Source organism: Lolium perenne, chromosome 6 (assembly GCF_019359855.2).
Source record: "Lolium perenne isolate Kyuss_39 chromosome 6, Kyuss_2.0, whole genome shotgun sequence".
In the NCBI taxonomy this organism is placed as follows: Eukaryota; Viridiplantae; Streptophyta; class Magnoliopsida; order Poales; family Poaceae; genus Lolium; species Lolium perenne.
Genome location: NC_067249.2, coordinates 227,411,108 through 227,429,727, shown reverse-complemented (window position 1 = coordinate 227,429,727; position 18,620 = coordinate 227,411,108). Strand labels below are relative to the sequence as shown.

Here is an 18,620-nt window from a genome sequence, read left to right as displayed (position 1 = left end):
ATAAAAATGATATATAAAAATGTTTGGAATCTCTCCCTATAGCTGATAATTCAACTAATGAGAAGTATGAAGTACCTGGAAGAAAAGGGGATGAAGATTTACCACCACTGATGACCCACAAGTATAGGGGGTGTATCGTAGTTCTTTCGATAAATAAGAGTGTCGAACCCAACAAGGAGCACAAGGTGTTGATGAGCAGTTTCGATCAAAGATTCACTGTAAATACTAACAAACAGGTTTGCAGGAGTATTTGGTGTTGCAGGTAAATAAAGTACATGTAAATAAAATACAATAATAATAATTGCAGCGAGTGCCCCGATCCTTTTTAGAGCAAAGGACAAGCCAATTGTGTTACTTATGATGACCAAACGTTCCTGAGGACACACGGGAATTTTATCAAGTGCTTTCGCTTCACATAGCTAAATAATCTTCAATGATTTGATAAGTGTTGCATGGGTGAATCTATGCTAATGCACTACCCCATACTTGGACTAATACATACTTTTGATTATACCTCTTGCAAGCATCCGCAACTACAAGAAAGTAATTAAGATAAATCTAACCACATCCTTAAACTTGGAGATCCTGCACTCCCTCGTGCACCGGTTTCCTAACGGGGGTTTGGGTTTCTGTCGCTCCCGCAACCCCACAATTAGTAGCCAAATACACGATGCATTCTCCTAGGCCCATAAAGGTGAAGTATTATGTAGTCGACGTTCACATGACACCACTAGAAGAATAGTATCAACTACAAGAGGTAATCAACACCGGGAAAGTTTCCCCTATGAACTAGACAGGTATCAAACCCAAATTGTTGCCGCGGGACAGAGTGGAGATGGCGGTGATGATGGTGCTGGTGGTGGAGATGATGATGATGATCCCTATGAATTCCAGCTCGATGATGGTGACGATGGCGACGATCTCCCCTCTCCGAGAAGGAATTTCCCCACCAGATTTCTGCCTACCGGAGAGCTTTTCTCTCTGTGTGGTTTTCTGCCTCGTAGCGGCGGCGAAATATTTCTATGGTCGCTCTCCCAATGTTAGGGTTCTCGCGGGATGAAATACGCGAGGGGGCGATGTCAGAAGTGGGTCAGGGTGCCTAGACCATGCCTAGGCGTGGCCAGGGGTGGCCCGCGCCTAGGGGTGGTCTGGTGCCCCCTATCTCATCTTGGTCTCCCCTTCTGGCTTTCTCCGTCATCTGGGAAAATAGTATTTTTCATACATTTTCTGGGAATTGTTGCTCTTCAGAAATATGGTGTCTTGACGGTCCTTTTTCCAGCAGAATCCTGGCTGCGGCAGTTAATTCCTCAAAAATCATCAAACATGCAAAAATAGATGGAATAACATAAGTATCATCTCTAAATATGTAATATATCAATGAATAATAGTAAATTATGATATAAAATAGTGATGCAAATTGGATGTATCAACCACCAGAACTGAAACATCTTCCTCCAGATTTAAATATGTTTTTAGATGAGACAAATAAATATCCGGTTATTGTGAGTACTAACCTTTCAGAAAAGGAGGAAGAACAGTTAATGATGGTACTTAAAATGCATCGTAAGGCTTTGGGATATTCTTTGGATGACTTGAAGGGGATCAGTCCCTCAATAACCACACATCGAATATTCATGGAAGATGGAGCCCAACCAGTTGCAGATTTTCAGAGGAAACTTAAGCCTGAAATGTAGAAAGTAGTAAGAAAAGAAAGCATCTGGCTCCTCGATGCAGGTATCATCTATCATGTCAAAGAGAGTGATTGGGTGAGAATCTGCCTCCTCGATGCAGGTATCATCTATAATGTCAAAGAGAGTGATTGGGTGAGTCCTGTTGACTGTGTCCCTAAGAAAGGAGGATTTATCGCTGTACCAAATAAAGACAATGAAATGGTCCCAACCAGAACTGTTGTAGGACATAGGATGTGCATTGATTTTAGAAAATTCAATAAGAAAACTAGGAAGCACTACAAGAAAAGTTCTTATCAACAATGTCAAATTTTCGTCAGCTTATGGGTGTGTTTTCGTCACCTATGAGCCTAACCCGACGATATGGGTTCTGTGGTGCAAACTGCGTCACGTAAGGATGCACCACATATTTTTTGGGTCGTCGGTGTTTGGGTGCCCTTTGGCCATGAAAAAGCGGACCGTTGCAAAAGAGTTTTCAAGAGGCCATTGACTGCCGACGTCATGCAAGCTGACACTTGGTAGACGTCGTTAACTATCCGGTAACGTCGTTAACCGGCTGAAAACCCGTGGTAGATGGTAGGTCCACACAAGGTGTGCCACGCCTTAAGCAGGCCAGCCCATTTAGTTTGCGGGTCGGGCCAGCTGACTTGGTTTGACCATTCAACTATATCTGAGCTGGTCAATTTGGTAAGTGGGTCGGGCCCAATTTCTCAATTTGACTGGTCATAACCTAAATGGGACAGCCCAGGCAGCTAGTTACTGAGATGGCAACAAAAGACATGGTAAATTGATGTTTTTTCGATCAAGGAGCATAGCCCTAGCCTCTGCATCCAAAGGATGCACACAGCTTTCTTCTTTATTAAATTATTCGCAATGCCTTACAAGGGGAATACAAAGATCAATCTCGAAGCCTCCTTACTAGCGACAACTCGCTATACCTACGATGAAGGGGGGACCATGAACAAGGCCATACTCCCTGACGGTACACCAACACACATCATCCAAAAAGCAAAACCCTGAGGGTGTGCCATTGCACACATCGCAGAGTTCGCAACCGCCATCTATCTCGAACCCATCTCCAAGCGAGATCAACGTATTGACCGTGCCAGGCCTGCCGTCGATGTAACCAAAACACCAAACAGCTCCACCATCCTGCCCGCATCCAGCAATCCTCGCCCGTCTTCGATACTCCGCAGCTCCACGCTGCTGAGAATCATCGACGACAACGTGGTAGATGAACACCACTCCACCAAAAACCACCTTCATCTAGCCGCTGCTCCAAAAACGATGCCCCAAGAGGTAGCACGACGCTGGAAGCGCCGCCATCGTCCGATTCTGGCTGGATCTAGGGTTTCCCCCGGAGCAGCACGAGTGAGTTCCCGCGGACTGCGACGACGATGCCTTCAAGAAGGAAGCGACGCTTAACGCCGCCATCGCCCGCCAATCTTGACACGGTTTTCACCGACAGCCGCGAGTCCCCAACTCGTCGAGAACAAACGGAGAGGCCAACAAAGATGATGCCTTCGCAGGGGAACGACGCCAATAGCTGCCGCCATCATCCGCCAAGAACGAAGTCAAGGCTTGGTGTTCACCGGTAGCCCCTTCGCCGCTAGCTCGTCATCGACTAGATCTTCATCGCCGAGGTAGAGGGATCTCGTGATCTGCCACCCCAGCAACCAGCCGGCCTCCTCCGGCGAAGAAGAAGGCCGCCTCCACTGTCGAACCCAAGGCTGCTGCCCCGGGCGACCTCGTACCGCGGGAGAAGCCCAAGATCATCGCCCCTCGCCGGCGAGAGGCGGAGGAAAAGGCGTTGTCCGCCACCACCAGCCACCACCGGCGTGCCGGCGATCGGAGGTGGGGAGGCCGCAGCACAGGCTATGGCCGCCGCCCCCATCCACCCATGCGGGAGGTGGGAGGGCCGCCGTCGCCCCTCCATCTTCAACAGACCACCGCCGCCCCGGGAGGCGGGAGGGCCACCGCCGCCGCGAGAGACTCCATGGCCGCCGTCCTCAACGCGTCACGAGGGGAGGCCTCCGCCGCCACCACGCCCCGAGGTCTTTGCCCCGGCGGCGCTGCCGGCGGCGGCGGCGGGAGGCAGCTAGGGTTGGGGTCGGGAGGGTTGGGGTCGGGAGAGTTAGGGTTGGGGTTGGGGTTACAATAGGTTGCAACTTGCAAGAAAATTGATGTACATGGTAAATTGATGTAATTTGATTATTTTAAAATTACTGTTTTTTAGATGATTTTATAATTACTGTTAGGTTATCACATATAAGAAATCAGTTAGCTTCATCTCTGTTTCAGTCGGAGGAGCATTCCCCATGTCTATTGTTATTGTGTGGAATCTACTGGGTATATCTTAGGTACCGAATTATTCTCTCTTATGTATACCATATTATTCTCTTAAGTGTAATTGGTTATGCCTATATGACAATAGGAAGTTGCAGAAAGGCGAAGCATTGACAAAAAAAATTAAAATAATTAAGGTTGTTTGTTTGGCATTCAATTGGCAAGAAATAATTTTTGTGTAAATGAAAGACAATATCACCGTGCTTGCCAGATTATAATGCCTGGTACTAGAATGCCACAATGCAAGCTTTCATTCATGAAAAGTATAATGTTGTATTTGGCATGTGGGTATAAGCAACTCTTTTCTCTCCTTGTTTGCCATGGAAGAATGCACCACACAATTTGATCAATCCGCTCAGTACGTCGAGCTACCTTAAATAATCTATGAAGTCTCTGGTTGCGAATGCATTGTTTTGTAGTTTCATACTGAGTAGCACCTTAAATATTGTCGGATCATGTCAAACAATGCGAGTGTCAAGGTAATTATCTTTTTCTTACCTTTCCTGGGAAACTTAGGCAAGGACAACCAAAACGTGCTCTGATTTTTCAGGTGACAGTGATGAAAACTGAATTACAAATTTACAATTGAGAAAATTAAAGCCAACATTATTCTCTGTCAACTTGTACTTTCCTATATTACATACTCTACCATTGTGATTATGGAAAAATATGATGTTTACTGTGATCTAGGGTCAGCGAGTAGGAGTCTACTGGTTAGACCCCTTAATTTTTCACTTTTTTTTGAGAATAAAGCGCTGCGTTTTATATTAACTCACTGAAGCATCCAGTACAAGAGTGTTTACAATACTCGCCGGTGGAACACCAAGCCAAAATCTATTAACCTTATTAACGCAGCCTTCTTTTGCTAACGCATGAGCAGCTCCATTAGCAGTTCTTCGTACCGCACGAACTGAGGCACCGACGAAGTCCTGAAGAAGTTCCTTTATTTCCTCGATGATTGGTCCATAGATAGAGTGATAAGGCAAGCCCGAGAGAGTGCTTTTTGGAACAACCATTTTATGTGCTTCTAGACGGACGATTTAAGTGTTTTATAGGAATGTCACAATTGTTTCCATGACTTCTATATAACAAGCTATCAGTAAGCAGTTGAAAAGAACACCCTGCAAAGTTGAATCTGCTGACAAAGAAGTTGAAGCCCGCTGATAGGTCCGACCAGGTGTTAGATTATTAAGCAATTTTCGAGTGAGATTAATTACGAAAACGACATGACAGATGCACAAGCATACTTAACCACACACATCAGACTAAGCACATGCATCAACGTGGAACACGTAGCAGTGCAAGGTAAGAGAGGAAAAGCACGTACATCGCGACCAGGAAGGTCGCACCAACAGCAGCACCATGGTCATTGTTGATGTCGCCTATGGTGCAGTCGGATCTGTCGGGGAAGCAGTCGAACCGGCGAAGATGAACACAAACAGCAGCGAGCAGTCACGCCGAGACGCTCCCCAAAAACCTTATCGACCCTCTCCCGGTGCAGGATCTCAACGGATGGAGTTTCGGAGACCTGCTCTCCTGGACGGCTATTCACGCAGACGCCGAGATGGGGAAGACTAGAGAGTAGCGCAGCAAAAGCGACTTGACTAGAGAGTTCTGGTTGTGTATTCTCTAGATCTGATCTGTCTCCAGTTATAGCCTGGGAGGAGAGCCGACCCGACCGCGTTGCCACGCGAAGGAAGCCAGGGACACGCGGTGAGCATGCACATGCAGGTCGACACGTACCCAACTCAGTTGGTGCACCAAGGAAAAAACTTAGGCTCCCTTGAGTGTGTCTCGAACTCGAACTCAAACTCAAGTCACGAAACGCGACGTGCGTGCGTGACGAGGCAAGGCGAGGCGGGGAGGGCGGACGGAGGAGGAGGAGTGTGCGAGGGCTCCTTCTATTCTCACTCACTTGGAAGGACTAGAACAACAACCCTTATATACCACTCCAATTCCCTCCCAACTAGCAATGTGGGACTAAACTTTGTCCTCCAAGGTTGTCCTAAGCTGCCAACGTGATCGGCCTTGAGATTTCAGGAATTGTAGACTACATGGGCCGTCTTACTGGACTGCAACCCATCTATATTCAACACCAGGCACATCCTTTCACCGGTAAACCAAGTTTTCAACTCTGCAAGAGATGACTAAAGTTAAACACTCTCTTCGATTCATACCAATTCTTGTGGTTTTAGTTTAAATTTAAGTGTTTTATAGGAACGTCAAAATTTGAATGCTTTATAGGAACGTCAGGATTTATATTAAAATCATGGCAGCAATTATAGCTCGAAGAGGGCACTGTCTTATTACTTACGTGTTACACAAGTTTTCAATTTTGAACGGTGTCGTGTACACAATCCAAATGCTCCTGAACGATAGCAACAAAAACTCGGAGAACAAAACCAATTAAATCAGGCAGCAGGAACTCTCGGTGTAGATGTCCGAAAATGAGTAGCAGGCAAGTTGTTGTTGCAGCGCGCGGATCACATCGGAGACGGAGCCGAAGGCGGGTTGCTATCTGCCGGACGATAGTACGGCATGACGGTGTAGACGGTCTGCATGATTGTCATGACGAGGAGAAAGACGGCAGCGGCAAGGGAGAGGAACGCCCAGGGGCTCCTGAAGTAGGTGTGGATGAGGTTGGCGCGCCACATGTTCCACGGCTGCCTGAAGTAGCCGTTGACCTGCCGCTGCACGGCGTCGAGCGCGCTGTCCTGCTCCAGCACCACATCCCTGGAGATGCTGTTGAACAGCTTGGCCACGGCTTTGTCGCTGCCGACGGCGTTCTGGATGATCCCCTTGGAGCTCAGCAGCGCCACGTCCTTGGCGGAGTCGATGATGTTGTCCATGAAGAAGACGTAGGCGGTCACGTCGTTCCCGGCGCCGACATGCAGCCGCTCGAACGCCATCATGTTGAGGAACATGTACTCGGTGGAGTCGTCCACGGGCACCGTCGGCATGCTTAGCACGCCGTGCCGGAAGCGGATGTCGTGGAGGCTGCTCGACTTGCTGGTTTTGAAACCGATACCAGCTTCGTAGAGCTCCACCGCCGACCGGATGATGTCGTTGTCCTGCGTGTCCCGGGAGTTGGGGATTTTCTGGTATTCGCCATAGAGCATGCTCCGCCGGAACACATCCAGTGGGTGGAGCCCTAGGCCAATGCCTGATTGTAGTGGCCGGGAAGATGGAGCCAGAAACCTTAGCACCATTCTGTTGACGAAGTCGTCGTTCTAGCCATCACCCGCCATATGCATGCAAGCATTCAAATGGTTAATTGGCAGGCAAAGATTTGTAATTCACAAAAATAAAGAAGTCTCAACGGAGGCAGTAGGTTACCGGAGGCTTTCCAGTCTCAACGGCGTTGAGCTTCTGGAGGACGAGCAGCGGCAGCTGGTTCTCGAGCATGAGCATGTCTCGGCGGATGTAGGGCACCATGTAGAGTATCCCGTGGCTGCTGAAGATGGGATCGTTGCTGGCGTAGTCGTGGACGTTCTTCCCCGCGGCCGTCCTCATCACCTCGAGCAGGAAGCAGCCGTCAACGATCATCATCTCCAGGAACCGCTCCCTGCCCCCGCTGCCGATGCCGGCGCGCCACTCGACGCCGAGGTCCATGTACGCGCTCTCCAGCTGCTCCGCGTCGTCCTCGACGGCGGCCACGAAGTCGTCGAGCGGCCGCCTGGCGCGGCGGAGCAGGTGGCGCAGCGCCCGGCGCTTGTGCTCCTCCATGGGTAGCAGGTTGGGGTCTCCATGGTGGAAGGGGCCGAGGGACACCACCTGCGGCTGGTAGGCCTTGCTCTTGATGTCCTTGATGCACGCCGGCACGCGATAGATGCAGTGCCGTTCCCACCGCGACACCTCCACCGACTTATCGGCTTCCTTGAGCGTCTTCTCCACGTCCACCACCCACGTCCTCTTGCTGCCGCCGCCCGCCGCCATTCTGTTGTTGGGTGATCTATAAGAGAATGCTAGATTGCAGATACTGATCTTCGCATTTGGACGTAGCAGCAAAGCTACCTAGCTATATGTAGAGGAAGACATAATGCTAGCGAAAACGACTTTGCCTTTGCATATACTTTTTTTTTTAAGCGCCTTTGCATATATGGTTACTTGCCTTGCATGCCATATTGAACGTGTAGAACAGGTCAGGTCACGTGCATGTCTACTGCAAGACAACATTTGATCTAAAGATAGGGTAGAGGGTAGGCGACGCATCGCATATTCGCGTCATCGCGTGCATGTGCTTTTCCATAGTTTCTACTCATGATGTACTACTAGAATAGATGGGAGAGGGCCACAGGGGACCAAGCCTCCAAGGAAGGAACCATTGCAGGCTGCCACATCCATAAATCACGTCACACATGATCAATAGGTCACCTAGCTAGCTAAGCTAGCTACCCTTATTTCTCTGGTTATTATGGATACAATTTGATTTTCACAATTGGAATACTAGTGTTTTCAATTTAATACACTAGTAGAAAATGGACCTTCCGTCCAAACCTTTTGTCCCGGCCCAGTCCAGAGCTGGGACAAATGGGTAGGCCACGTCGCCCCGAAATCACCAAGAAGATACGTGGTATTTTGTTGCGGTTCTTTAAGGTCTTTTGTCCCGGTTGGAGCCTCTTGCGACCTGCTGGAAGCCCTTTTGTCCCAACTGGCGACACGAGCCGGGACATAAAGTCCAACGGTTCGTATCCCGTGCGGAACCGTTCGTCGTCGCCATTACTGGCGCACAGAATTCGGGCCAACGCGCAGAATTCGAGTCACTGGCGCCGGCGGCCGGCCACGGGAATTGATCACCCAGTGGCCGGCCTCTTCATCTTCACCATCCTCACCTTCATATATGATTCACATCTCCTCACCATTGCCACACATCTCTTCTCACATCTCTCATCTCTCCCACAAAAGCTCTCTCACCCGTCGACATTCCAGCCTCAATGGAGCATCTCGCGCGCGCCACTCCTCGATCTCGGATATACCATCTCATGGCCGAAGGGATGGCTTTCAAGGTCACGGTCGCTCTCCGTGCATCAAGAGTGAAGAAGTGGATCCGCGACGTCAAGAGGGACTTTCTCACATTATTTGTCCAGTTGCGGTTTACAGATTTAAAGATATTAATTATTTTGCCATATTATATGAACAATGCATTTATTATTTGATAATAATAATAAATGAATATTTTTTTTATTTCATATTCAAATTCCTCACATTTTTCTAATAGTTATGCATATATTATTTGTCCAGTTGCGGTTTAAAGATTTAAAGATATTAATTTTTTTGGCCATATTATATGAACAATGCATTTATTATTTGATAATAATAATAATAAATGAATGAAAACAACATTATTTCATATTCAAATTTCTCACATTTTTCTAATAGTTATGCATATATTATTTGTCCAGTTGCGGTTTAAAGATTTAAAGATATTAATGTTTTGGCCATATTATATGAACAATGCATTTATTATTTGATAATAACAATAACAAATGAATAAAAACAAAATTATTTTATATTCAAATTCCTCACATTTTTCTAATAGTTATGCATATGTTATTTATCCAGTTGTTGTTTAAAGATTTAAAGATATTTACAATAGTTATGCATATCTTATACATTTTTCTATATCTTATGGTAGTATTTACAACAAGGTACAATCATATTCGTGGGAGCACAACAGGAAAAACCGAGGAGTTAAGCATGCCGATGATGGAGTAGTGTGAGGACAAAAAAAATGAAAAAAGATAAATAAAAATAAAATAAAAAATAAAAAAGATAAATGAAAAAAGAAAAATGCACATTTTTTCTCGGTTGGTATTATGAGCTGGAACAAAAGGTCCTCCAACCCAAATCCCTCATCGCAACCACGTGGTTGGTCCCGGCTGGTTCGCGGGCTGGGACAAAAGGTTGGGCCTTTTGTCCCGCCTCCGTTGTCCCGTTTGGCCAGCCGGGACAAAAGCCTCTTACGGGCCGGGACAACCCTGCATCGTAGCCACGTGGTGGACTATATGTACCGGCTGGTAAGCGGGCTGGGACAAAAAGTTGGGCCTTTTGTCCCGCCTCTGTTGTTCCGGTTGGCCAGCCGGGACAAAAGCCTCTTACGGGCCGGGACAATAGGCATGTTCTGTACTAGTGATACAATGAAATCGAGGGATACAGTTGTACTAATCTCTCAAGACCTCGCAAGCATACTCGTGAGTAGGGGTGGAAATGGATCGGATGCGGTTCAGATAGTGGCCTTACCATATCCGTTTTCATATTTTCAAAACGAATATGGATGCAGATACAAATGTTGCCGAATACAAGTTTGGAGCAGTTGTTACTCGAATACGAATTGGATGTTTTCTAAATTAGGAGCGGATACGAAAATAAGAAAATAATAGACTAGTAGTATCAAGTTCAATCATATAAAAGAACATTTGATAGATTTTCTAATTTCTCTAGGTTAGGTAATTGGCATATTGGGCCCAAATTAATAGAATTGGCTAACATAATCTTATTCGGATAGGATATATACATTTCCATATCCACATTTGCTTCAAAATTCAATACCATATTTATACTTGTTTCTTAAAACCGATCCAGATATTTACCATATCTGTTTCCGTGTGGACGTCTGGATTCGGATATTACCACTTTCATTTTAAAATTTTCGAATCCAAATGTGGGATTATCCACTACCAGTTTCCACCCCGACTTGTGAGGGCACTTTACATTGTTTGGTCGAGCAGACGACTTCTACTCATGTTTGGTACGCTTGTGAGGTAACAGGCTAACAACCCTACATTACTGACAACAATTTTTTTAGATGGGAGTCGATGCTCAAGGTATTACAACTACGAGCCTCACGAACTCAGATAGTGCCCATGATGGATATATGCTAGTACTTTCCCTGTCCATAGAAGCAAGTTGGGTTGGTTGTTTGTAAGAAAACTGATGTAGGCATTACCATTCAGGTACTCAACATTAGACTACCTCCTCCGGTCCAACTAGGGGCCCATGAAGATTGCCCAATAGCCAAGGTGGATCAATATGTCGGTTCCAACAAAGGAGACATACTCGAAGAGGGATTCTTGGCGAACAAGGCAAGAAGACGACGTACAAGGAAAGACTAGAATAGATCTCATTGTAACTTAGTCGAATCCGAGCAGAACTCTCGAGACCTGGCCTACTATATAAAGGCCAGGAGAGGGTTTGTCGAGAAACACAACTTGAGGACGTAGAACCACCGCAAGTCAGAGCTAGAAACCTAGAATCTTTGCCTCTTGACGAGATAACCAACATAGCCCATCGGCTACCCCATTGTAACCCAGTATATTCGATAATCAAGATCAGACAAGCAGGAAGTAAGGGTTTTACCTCATCGACGGCCCCGAACCTTTGTAAATCTTTCTCCCAGTTTGTTTGGTATCCGATGTATCGTGCTAGCCTGTAGGGTTCTGTCAACCCTAAGCCCCTCATGGTGGGCATTGCCGGGGAGCACCCCTGACAATTGGCGCCGTTTGTGGGAAACCTGCTGGTACAAGGCACTTCATCGGCTTCTCCGATCACGTCAGCTACATCTTCGCCGGCATCACCGACATCATTGTCGGCTCCTTCATCGCTAAGCTCGGGGAACTCGATTCGTTTCAGGTCCTTCGAGTTTACTCCGCACAACGACTCGTCGTGTTCGACTTTCTCGAGCTTACGCGGTGGGTTAGATATGACGTCCGGGAGCGTTCACTACTGCGTCGATGCCGAGGGTATCCTTCGGCTGCCCGATCCGTTCGCCCCTAGTACATCAAGGACCACGGCTTCATTAACTGCTGCATCGACTGCTTCATCCCTGATCACAGTCGATCTATCAGCTGCGTTATCGGCGCTAACTCCAACATCTTCGTCATCGACATCGCCGTGTCGTTCCATGTCATCTATGTCCGTTGGATTTGATGATTCTGGATCATCAGATCTTACATCGTACTACTGCCTCAACTGCGACACTAGGTACGGACTAGGCTCGGACGATACACCTTTCGTCTGCAGTGCCAGGTAAACCTCTGATGAAGAAAGTATCGACAACATCACCAGGGCAACCACTTGGAAGGTGGCCCACCACCAAATCTATGCTATCATCAATCCTGTTACAGGAGGCGAACTATCTGAAGGCAAGCGCACTCCACGTGTCAACCGTGGTGGACTTCGCAACGTTGAAGCCAGCGCCAGTAATGACGATAGTGCCTACACTATCACCGGGGAAGAGTGGGAGGTTGCTCGCAATGCCATATCCAATAGCACTCTGATTCCCGCTGGAGCTTCGACAAGAAATCTCAACGTGTATCACGTTATTCTAGACAAGAATCGAGTTCGGTTAGCAACTGAGCAAGCCGACCTCGACCGGCACCGGCAGGCAGCCGATCAATTAAGAGAACGTCGAAGGGGGCTACCTTTGCATGAAAGCGCGTCTCGAAGCAACCAAGGTCAAGGGAGATTTTGACCACCAATCCCTCGCCTTTCAGAAGCCGATGCAAGGGAAATTACCTCAAATCTCTTCAACTCTTTCATGACTATGGACACCGTGGGCATGATCAGGCCAAAGACTGTCAAAGGGGTAACAACTAATCGTGTAGCTTATTTGATCAACCACCAGCCAACACCCAATGATCCAATGGCGCGAACTCACCGGGGCGATCTGGAAAGCCTCGCGATACTTGGAGATAAACTCGCCCCTAGGAAGGAGTACGCACCAAGGCAGTGGATCTAAGCATCGTTCGAAAGATGCCCACGACGATATTACACAGAGTAAGATCGACAAAGCTCACCATCGGTGTGCTGCAAGGGAAGGATATGATAGCGATGATTCCAAAGAAACCTAGGAGTACGATGGTGAGCTTCGAGGTGCCGATTGTCTAAGCCACGAGATTCGGGTGGCGATGCCACCGAAAAGATTCAAGACTACTCCAACTGATGCAGCCAAGTACGATGGTCAGCAGGAGCCAAGGTCTTGGATAGACGATTATTTGCAAACCGTGATCTTACACAAAGGGAACCAAGTAGTGGCAATGCAATGTCTGCAACTTTACCTAAAAGATTCGACACGAGCATGGTTGAGAGGCCTGCCGAAGGGATCCTGTCGGGGGTGCTCCTCGGCAATGCCCACCATGATGGGCTTAGGGTTGATGGACTCCTGCAGGCTAGCACGAGACATCGGTGATCGAACAAATGGGGAGAGAGATTTACCCAGGTTCGGGGCCCTTGATGAGGTAAAACCCTTACTTCCTGCTTGTCTGATCTTGATTATCGAAAGTATATCGGGTTACAATGGGGTAGCCAAAGGACTACGGTGGATTCGCCGAGAGACTAAGTGTCAACACCCGGATTTTTAAGTCCAGATGCCTATTATGCCATTCATCGCAATCCCAGGAATATTCTTTTTTGCGAGACATAATAGTTAAGTAGCATAGAGTCATCATTTATTACAACACATAATCGTCTTACAACAATAGATCACATGATCCAATATTACACAAATAGTTGATCTACATGATCAACAAACAAGTAGCGGAAGCATAGTAATAGTGGACTATCTATTCCACAGGCAACGCTTGACGTTAGAAGATGCTCCTAGTTATCGTAGACGTCCTGTTGCCCGTCATCCTGATACTGCTGCTCCTCTTCATAGTCTGGCATTTGAATAGCCAGGGACACAGCCATGAGTACTTTAAAGTACTCGCAAACTAAGACTAATGTAATTACTTATCAATTTTAGTAAGGGGGTGCTAAGCTCTAAGTTTATTTGCATAAAGCCAATTTTTAGTTCATAAACATTTAGTAAAGACTCCTCATTTTGCTAGACTAACTCAAGTGGGAACATTAGTGTCATTCCCACAACTCCGTTGTAGTTCAAGTCAATTCACCATTCATTTTCAAGAAGAAAGTTCTGACAACGGAACAGTATGGCCTTTCCAATCGTCCGTAACCGTGGACACGGCTATTCGAATAGGTTTAACACTCTGCAGAGGTTGTACTCTTGTGCCACAACTTTTGATTACATCCGTCGAGGGTAACCCCGAATCATCGTAACTCAGTACGCGGATCATCAACCATAACCTTTCACTTATATAACCTAGTATAGGCACCTCTCCCCATGAGCTTGGCCTCCCGGTGAAGACAAACCGTCAACCCGGGAACTGCACAGGGCTTGGGTCGTACATTCACCTCATATTCACATCATTTCACTTTTAACGGAGGCAGCCTCGGCATAACCCCTATGATGCTTGTTAGAGGGAACCCATACTAAACTACACAAGTTTCTAGTTAAGCCCTACCCATAATCAGGTATTGTGGGGGTACTTGCATAATTGGAAGGGTATCGCATCCGAACCCAATCATCAATTTTTATCAAAATTCACCAAGTCATTCATGTCATATTCACCTTCAAAATCATTCAAAGTCATTTCATTTCACATGTTCCCATCTAGAGTAGCCAATTTTATTTATTTAGCAATAGCAACTAGTCATGAGGGGTGCTATCTAGCTTTGTTGACTTTAGGCTAAATTTGATGCTCTTGTTCTATTCTAGCCCAAGTGAATCATAAATCAAAAGTAAACTTTGAACTACAAAGCAAAAATAATTGCAAGGTAAAAACATAGGATAGGATCATTAAACATAATGTAATATGTAATGGTGCCTTGCTCTTGTGGAGCTTTGCATTAGGGTGGCTTGCAAGAGTGTTAGCTTGCCTTGAGCAGGGTAGTGGTCAAAGTTCTCTTCCTCCTCCTGAGAGTAGCCCTCCTCCTCTTGATACTCCTCGTTACTGGCGTCTATACACGAATACGAGGTATACAATCACCACACAAGCTTATATGCTAGACTAAACACACCAAAGTTTCACACAAGCTTATTCTAGCATCACATCATTCTTAGCATGGTGATTTGACTTTGTTTTCTTTTAAAGAAAATTAATTTCCTCTCATTACAATTATTTCATTGGTTTGCTATTTAATTCTTTGGAGAAAATAATTTCCTCTCATTGAATCTTATTAAGCTTTAATCACTTCAAATAATAATAAGGTATGAATATATGTTGACCAAGGTCAGCACTTCATATCTATTATTTGAGAGTATGATTTAAATGAGGTGCTACACCTCATGCCTTTTAATACTAGCATGGTAATGATTTAATATCACTAAGTAATAAAGTATGAGGTTCATTAGACTAAGGTCATTACCTCTTATTGAATTACTTAGGATCAAGATTTAAATGAGAGAGTAGCTCTCATACTATTTAAATAAATTCATTTGCATGAGTTAAATGGACTAGAAATGGCTCCATAGCCATTATTTTGCTCTATTCCATGATCATTCAAAACAACTATGCTATTTTTTGCATAAACAATTAGAGTATGTCAAAAGTGATTTATGAGAGTTGGAATCAACTAAAAATCAACTATAGATAATTTTTAATAATTGTTTGAAGTTGGAAAAGGCCCTGCCTTGTTATTTTTATCGTTTGAAATCTACTATGAATTTGGAGGTGATACCAGTGGCATTGTTTAGATAATTTCATGGGCTTTTCAAAGATATAAAGTTTGCTAAATTTGGTGCAGTAGATTTGAAACTATGAAATTTTGAAGTTGACACCGGTATTGCATTTGAGTGAAACGAATTAAACTAGATTTGAATCTCTGGGCCGCGCGGGAAAAGCTTAACGGGCCGAAACGAATTTAACAGAGAAACGCAGCCCAGCAACGCGGCCAGCACGAGTGGGCTGCCTGACGAGAGGGGGTCCACCCGTCAGTGTCTCTTAAACGCGCGAAGCGGTACGAGCGACGTGGGGCGTTGGACTAGAACGGAGATCAACGGCTCACAGGCATCGTCGTCTCCGACGAGAGGCCGTGGCTCCGGCGGCGAGCCTAGGGGGTCGGAGGGCCTACCGGCATTCCCGCGGTCGATGGCGAGGTTCGCGGCGATGTTGGCGTGGATGAGGAAGCTCCTGGTACCGGCGGTGTGGCGTGGGGAAGCTCCAGTCGACGGCGATGATCTCCGGGTTCCGGCGGCTCCGATCTTCAAATTGCGGTTACTCCGGCGATAATTGGACTAGCTGTTGGTTCGAGGAGAAGCAGGGACGGGAGGAGAAGTTGATGGTGTGAAGGGTTGGTGCTCGGGGCTGCTCTATTTATAGTGTCATGGGGGTGCCGCGGGTGCTGAGAAGGGGTCGGGCATGGCGCGGCGTCTCCGGCGTGCGAAAGGGCAAGACGTGGACGGCATTCGATGGGCGACGGTATGGCGATGCTGCGCATGCCTCTGGCGCAGAGAAAGGTGGACGGGATCGATCATGCGCATGTATTGAGTGCCGCAATACTTGACGGCAAGATTCCGACGAGGACGACGGCGACGTTGCTTCCGCTCACTCTGGAGTGTGTCTAGTAGCTAGAGGAGAGGGAGAGGTCGCTCGATGCAGTGGTAGGGATGCAGGAGAGGACTGAGGCGATGGGGCGTTGCCACGCTCTGGCGCGTCCAGGACGTGGTGATCACGCGTACGGGCGTGCACTGGCATGGTTCTGGGCGTGCTGGGCGTGTCTGGCTCGGCCTATGCCAGCCTCGCGCGAGCTTGGGCCGTGCGGCGTGATGATCAGGGATGCTCAGAGATGCTCCAGGACAAAGTGAGAGAGAGAGGGGAGGCTCAGAGAAAGAGAGGGCAAAGTGGCTGGCATGAGCACGACATGGATAGTTTAGGGCTTCTCCACGCTTTAATCAGCCAAGGCAAGTACATGTAGAGATGCAGGAGGTGTAGAGGAGTGATGATCACGTCTGATCATGCAAGGTTTTGGCCAAAATCCGTTGTGTAATAGCATGTGTTGCATTTGCAAAATACTGCCTGCAAGGTGTTCGGTAGAATGGCCGCATGAAAGTTTTATTCGAATTTTGAAATTCTTTTTGGTGGAGTTCATTTAACTAATTAATGTGATAGAATGGTGGTGGTGGTGTTCATTTTGGTGCTGGTTTGCAAGTTTTCAAAATGGAGGTGATCTTCACTTTAGTCTCATGTTGCAACTTGTCCTACCATGGTCAAACTAGGCAGAGTCAACCTTCATGGTCAACACCAAAAATGTTTAACTTGACTTCGTCTTGGATGAGGTGGAAAGAAGTAGAGGGTTTAAGTTTATAAATATTCCAAACCAGGGGTGCAAGGAGAGCAACATTTTATAAAGTTCACTTTTTACCATTATCATATGTAGATGGGATTTGCATTTTTCTTTGATTTGATTCTGGTTTCTTTGATGCATTTGAGTTTGTTATTGGTATACAAGTGTTTCACAACCAAAGGAGCAAGCAATGGTGGCCTTGATTAGAGTTTTGCATAAATGGCCAAAGTTGTATGTGAGTGAAATGGGCAATATCTCATTTCTTTTATTTTTCTCTAGATGGGGTTCTAGGTTCATGCATTAGGGTTTAAGATCACTTGATCAACAATAAACACTCATCATGGCAAATGCACACACAAGAAGAATGCACACTATGCATAAAACTATATGTAACACTATATGCATAGAAAAGTTTTTGTTAGTTGTGAATTTTGAGTATTTGAAAATTCCCTTCTCTTTATTTATTATTGTTGAAACTTAGGATGTTACAAACCCTTCCCCCTTACAAAAGATCTCGTCCCGAGATCTTAAAGAAAACTAGGTACTAAAGAGATCTGGGTACTCAGTCTTCATGAAGTCTTCTCTCTCCCAAGTGGCTTCTTCTTCGGTGTGGTTACTCCATTGGATCTTCAGAAACTTGATACTCCTGGTGCGGGTGGTTCTGAAAGCTTCTTCTAAGATGCGAATAGGCACTTCGCAATAGGTCAAGTCTGAGTTGATATCCACAGCTCGGTGATCGATGTTCTTGAAAACCTCGGTCTTCTCAGGCACTTCCAAACATTTCCTGAGCAATGAGATATGAAACACATTGTGTACCGCTGACATTTCTTCCGGTAATTCCAGTTGATAAGACACTTCTCCTCGGCGACTCAGGACTTTGAAGGGTCCAACATATCGGGGTGCAAGCTTTCCTCTAAGCTGGAATCTCTGCATTCCTTTAAGGGGTGATACCTTGAGATACACAAAATCTCCGATCTCGAAGGTCATCTCTCTGCGTCTCTTGTCAGCGTAGCTCTTCTGTCTTGATTGGGCAGTCTTGAGGTACTCGCGAATCTTGTGCACCTTCTCTTCGGCTTCTCGGAGAATATCTGGTCCAAACACTTGACTCTCTCCGACTTCCGACCAATTCAGAGGGTTACGGCACTTCCTTCCGTACAAGGCTTCAAAGGGGGCCATTTGCAAACTGGCCTGATAACTGTTGTTGTACGAGAATTCTGCGTATGGTAAACAGTCTTCCCATTTGGATCCATACTCAAGCACACATGCTCTCAACATGTCTTCCAATATCTGATTGACTCGTTCAGTCTGTCCATCAGTCTAAGGGTGATACGCGGTGCTGAAATTCAGCCGGGTTCCTAGTCCTTCATGTACTTTCTGCCAGAATCTTGAGGTGAATTGGGATCCTCTATCTGACACGATTGACTTCGGGGTTCCGTGCAGGGTGACTATCCGTGAGATATACAA

General features: G+C 46.4%; 1 protein-coding gene across 1 annotated transcript; it reads right to left on the bottom strand.

The window, feature by feature from the left end:
* Window positions 1-6,298: 6,298 nt before the first annotated feature.
* Window positions 6,299-8,017, bottom strand: LOC127305888 (UPF0481 protein At3g47200). The gene is made up of 2 exons (XM_051336482.2): window positions 7,371-8,017; window positions 6,299-7,264 (listed from the first exon to the last, which is right to left on the bottom strand). Exons 1-2 carry the CDS (start codon window positions 7,968-7,970, stop codon window positions 6,518-6,520), a joined length of 1,347 nt encoding a protein of 448 aa, XP_051192442.1. The 5' UTR covers window positions 7,971-8,017; the 3' UTR covers window positions 6,299-6,517.
* Window positions 8,018-18,620: the final 10,603 nt, after the last annotated feature.